General features: G+C 38.8%; 1 protein-coding gene across 1 annotated transcript; it reads left to right on the top strand.

Annotated features, from left to right (window-relative positions):
* The first annotated feature begins 254 nt into the window (after positions 1-254).
* Positions 255-4,525, top strand: LOC129746307 (protein MEMO1-like). The gene is made up of 7 exons (XM_055739907.1): positions 255-635; positions 720-794; positions 2,891-2,972; positions 3,036-3,104; positions 3,174-3,398; positions 3,516-3,840; positions 3,904-4,525. Exons 2-7 carry the CDS (start codon positions 746-748, stop codon positions 4,033-4,035), a joined length of 882 nt encoding a protein of 293 aa, XP_055595882.1. The 5' UTR covers positions 255-635; positions 720-745; the 3' UTR covers positions 4,036-4,525.
* The last annotated feature ends 6 nt before the right edge of the window (positions 4,526-4,531 follow it).

Below are 4,531 nucleotides of genomic sequence, written 5' to 3'. Positions count from 1 at the left end.
GAAATGGTGTTTTTCGAAATGAACTGCAGGCATTCCAAAATCTGTTCAATTCTGTTGCATAAATTAGTGCGTTTACGGCACCTGTATTTCGCCTTTATTTATGCAATCAAAGTAGAGCTGCATATACTTCCATGGACTCAGAGGTGTCCTGAAAAATCCTGATTCTTTCCTTTGCGATGTCCTGATTTTTGACAAAACCACCTGGCACCCTGAGCTTCACAGACAAAGGACAGAGAAAAGTAACCAGACAGTCAGCCATCAATCTTCTGTTTGGCTCCGTCGAGTGAGCAGCCAGTATCGGTCACGCAGTTTGTCATCGCGAGTTTTCTTCTCTCGAGGAGGGCTGTGGTCGTTTTTCAAGTTGCTAAATTTCGCTTTTCCTCGTTAAAATTTCGCTTTGCAATCACGTCGAGTAGACGCGTCCAGTTAGTGTCGACATTTCGAACTAGGTTTCCGCTTGGAGCAGCTTCCGGTAGCCTCGTCCAAAGCGATCAAGTTTGGGGAGTTATTCTTGGAAAGATAGCCTTTTAAAATATTCATCACCTTTTTACGACGCCTTTCCCTTCCGGGAGAGCCATTTGGTGCGAGCGAGACAGACTAGGGTGAAGTGCATCCTTCTTGTTTGGGTAGAGTGGGTAAGTTGAACGGCTGATAGGCACTGTGAAAAAAACTTCATTTAAATTACGTTTGTTTTTTATTGAAAAAAATTATAATTTTAGGTTTTTGTCATCAATAACTGAACAATATGACTTATAGAGAAGCTTCTCATGCCGGAAGTTGGTATACGGATTCAGGTGAGTACATATTTTTGTTATTTTTTCAAGTAACACTATGGGAATTTTTAAACAGCATTTTTGGTTTCTTGTAATTGTAATTGTAATTGTAATTTTATTGAGTAACGATAGCCTTCTTTGGTAATACATAAGGTTAAGGAGAGTACAGGGAAAGTATTACACAGGAGAATCAACGTAATCACAACACATTTAGACTGGAATAATAACTTTTAACAGTTCTCTTAAAACTGGTCCTGGTGGGTTTAAGTTTTGTTTCTAAGGGGATGCTGTTCCAGCATGACGCACCGTGCACCATGATACTTTTCCCGCTCGACGTGGTGTGCCTGGGGATTATGAAGCTTCGGGACCTCTCTAGCTGCCCTCTTTGCAGATGTTGTTGGAGATAGTCGGGTAATAGGCCTCGGTATCCTTGCCACATGAAATCTAGGATCCTGATTTCGAAGTTATACAATAAGTCATGTCCTAAGATTGTTTTGCGTACGTTAGCTGTTGTTTCTCGTCTTCTGAGGTTGAAAACAAATCTCACTGAAGATTTGAAGCATCGATGGAGTTGCTCTCGTAGAGCTCCAGATAGTCCGGGATAGAAGACAACATCGCAGTAGGTGAATATCGGTACAATTACAGATTGTACCAATTTCAGTTTGGTAGGTTGTGGTAGGACCGGTGCAAAACGTCGAAAGGTGCGAAGCGTGTTGAACACTTTCATGGCAATTTGGTTCACGTGAGGTGCCCAGTTCAAATTGCAGTCCATTGTTAAACCTAGGTTCACTACCTTGCTAGATAGGGGGATAGTTTCCCCACAGAATAGGATGGAACTGTTTGGGTTTATTTGTCCGGTTTTGCAGAAGATGATTGCTTGGGTTTTTTTCGGGTTGGGATACAACTTGTTCGTATTTGCCCATACCTTAATTGATTGTAGGTCTTCGTTAATAGTATTTACCAGACTATCTACTTCAGTTACTGGTCCGGAAATGTAGATTTGAAGATTTTAAAATCTATTTAGAAAAAATTAAGCTTTCTCAATTCAAAACTTTTGTCAGATTTTGCCTTATCTACTCTATAGTCTACTCTCAGTCTACTGTCCCATATGCAAAAACATCAAATCGATAGAAACGGTTTTAAAGTTTTTTCAACATTTTTGTTGATTCTGCGCCTAAAATGCCCCTTTTTCTTTTTTTTCTGCACAAATACTTGAATAGATGCCCCATAAATATGGTTCTTGCTTGATAATTAAAAGCAAGATATGGAAGAGGCGAATGAACTAAATATTTAAAGCCCCTATAAATCAATCAATCGATCAAATCAAAAGCAAGAAATGATAAAAGTAAACCTTTTAAACTACATTTTGCTGACAAAGTTAAAGTATATAAAGAGAATTTGGATGGTAAAAACTTTCTCTTAACCCTAGTCCAGTCCGGTCTGTTGTTGTTTTTGGAAATATAAGACCGTCTCAGTGTCTCCTGAAGAAAATAGAAGACAGTGAGAATGATTCCAGACCAACTGTCTCCTAGTGTGGACGAGGCTTTGAAGGATGATTCAGCTCTGCTGTTTGTTGCTCACTTTACGTGACACTTGACTATCCCGCGGTGTGAAATTTTTGTCTCAAAAAGGCCGGGGTGTCTTATTTTCTTTTCAAAATTAATGGTTCCACTACAATTTTCCCATAACATTAGGGATACCTCAATAATGCCTATTACTGCTTTTATATCAAAATCTACACCAAATTATGCTTACAGCTGCCTGTTAATTACTTATTTTGGCGTTCGCTTGCTATCAAGAGGAAATTATTGAAACTTCAGTTATGCCTTATTTTGCTATCGTATGGCACCAAATTGTGTTGTCAGATTGCTGTTGACACCTATTTTTTGGTCGATTTAGTCTTTTATTAGATAAACCAAAATATAAAAATAGTATCGTAAAAAGACTGCAAATTTTCAGTTTTCACTTGTTCCACTTTTTTCGGCTGATAAATTCTTGTATGTTCGCAAAAACTTGACCCAGCATCCTTTCTTAAATCCTAGAAAAAGGTTTAGTCTTGATTCAGGTTTTTTTTTCAATAATGACATCAGTTTTATAATGTTTATCTGTTGTTTCAGGTACCGAACTGAACCGCCAATTGTCCAAATGGTTGGATGATGCTGATCTTACCTTCGGACCGGCCCGTGCTATCATCGCTCCGTAATTTCAAATTTCTGTCATAATTTGTTTTTTGAAGTACTAAATTGATTTTCTTTCCAACAGACATGCTGGCTACCGTTACTGTGGCGCTTGCGGGGGCTGGGCCTATCGACAAATTAGTCCTGCTGTGGTGTAAGTTTTCCTGTTTTTTTTTTTTTTTTTTTTTGATAAAGATAAATTCATAATTATTTCTCATTTTAGTAAGCGTGTTTTCATCCTCGGCCCGTCGCATCACGTGCGGCTGTCCCGGTGCGCACTTTCGGCGGCTACCTACTGTCGTACCCCCCTGTACGATCTGAAGGTTGATCAACAAATCAACTCGGAACTGGAAGCCACCGGCCACTTCAAGTGGATGGACCAGAAAACGGACGAAGACGAGCACAGCATCGAGATGCACCTTCCCTACGTGGCCAAAGTGATGGAAGAGTGAGTATCAGGCGGTGTATTGCTAATTTAGATTGAATAGAATAAATCTTTAATATAAGTTATTCAGTTATAAACCCCTTCAAACATATACTAATAACTTTTCAAAAAATGTCACAGCTTCCGCGATCAGTTCACGATCATCCCGATCATGGTTGGCTCGATTACCGATGAGTGGGAGGAAACCTACGGCAAAATTTTGGCCCCCTACCTGGCCGACCCCCAGAATCTTTTCGTCATCTCGTCCGATTTCTGCCACTGGGGTGCCCGGTTCCGGTACACCTACTACGAGGAACAACACGGACCGATTTACAAGTGGATCGAGGTCCTCGACAAGATGGGTATGGATCTGATCGAAACGATGAAGCCGGAAAGTTTCGCCGAGTATTTGCGCAAGTACAACAACACCATTTGCGGTCGCCACCCGATCGGAGTGCTGCTTCAGGTAAGTTGCCCTTTTAGGGAAAAGTTTAAGAAGAAGTAAATCAGGTTTTTCTTTATTTTTTAGTCGGTGGATGAGCTCAAACGACGTGGCTACCGGATGAGCCTGAAGTTTCTCAAGTATGACCAAAGCAATCAGTGCTGTGATAAAAAAGACTCCAGCGTCAGCTATGCCTCAGGATCGTTAATTTTCGAATAAGACAAAAAATATAAATATCTATATTTTACATTTGTGTTTTCGCAACATCAATATTTTTTTTTAAATTAAGGAAAGGTTTATATGCTAGTTGGACTAATTCATGAAATTATAAAAGATAAAAAACAAGAAAGAGTGAGATGCACAGATGAGGCACTGAATTATATTAACCCAACAAAATTAACAAGAAACTAAGAAAGATAAGAACAACTCAAGAGAATTTTAATATATACATAGTTTTGTTTTCTCGTGAAAAATAAAACATCTTCTAAAAATTCTCATCTGTTACTTTAGGCTGTTTGCTCATTTCGTATTAAAATTTTACATCAAACGTTCAATTTTTCCTGGTTTCCAGCATGAGGGAACAGAAGGAACTCAAGCATATTATGTTTAAATTTAAAATCTATATTATATTTACTCTTTCGACAGAATTCAAATCATGTGTAAAATTTAAGAACTGATGTTTTTCGTTCTATTATCTCAGCAATAAGTTTTTTCC

Source organism: Uranotaenia lowii, chromosome 2 (genome assembly GCF_029784155.1).
Source record: "Uranotaenia lowii strain MFRU-FL chromosome 2, ASM2978415v1, whole genome shotgun sequence".
Classification (NCBI taxonomy): Eukaryota; Metazoa; Arthropoda; class Insecta; order Diptera; family Culicidae; genus Uranotaenia; species Uranotaenia lowii.
The sequence above is the reverse complement of the archived record's forward strand: the minus strand, read 5'-3'. Positions and strand labels throughout refer to the sequence as shown.

Bases quoted from the DNA above. Each gene is read 5' to 3' on its own strand.
- LOC129746307 (XM_055739907.1), top strand. From the start codon at position 746: ATGACTTATAGAGAAGCTTCTCATGCCGGAAGTTGGTATACGGATTCA. The intron at 795-2,890 runs GTGAGTACATAT...CTGTTGTTTCAG, and splicing joins AAGTTGGTATACGGATTCAG to GTACCGAACTGAACCGCCAA. The intron at 3,841-3,903 runs GTAAGTTGCCCT...TTTATTTTTTAG, and splicing joins CGATCGGAGTGCTGCTTCAG to TCGGTGGATGAGCTCAAACG.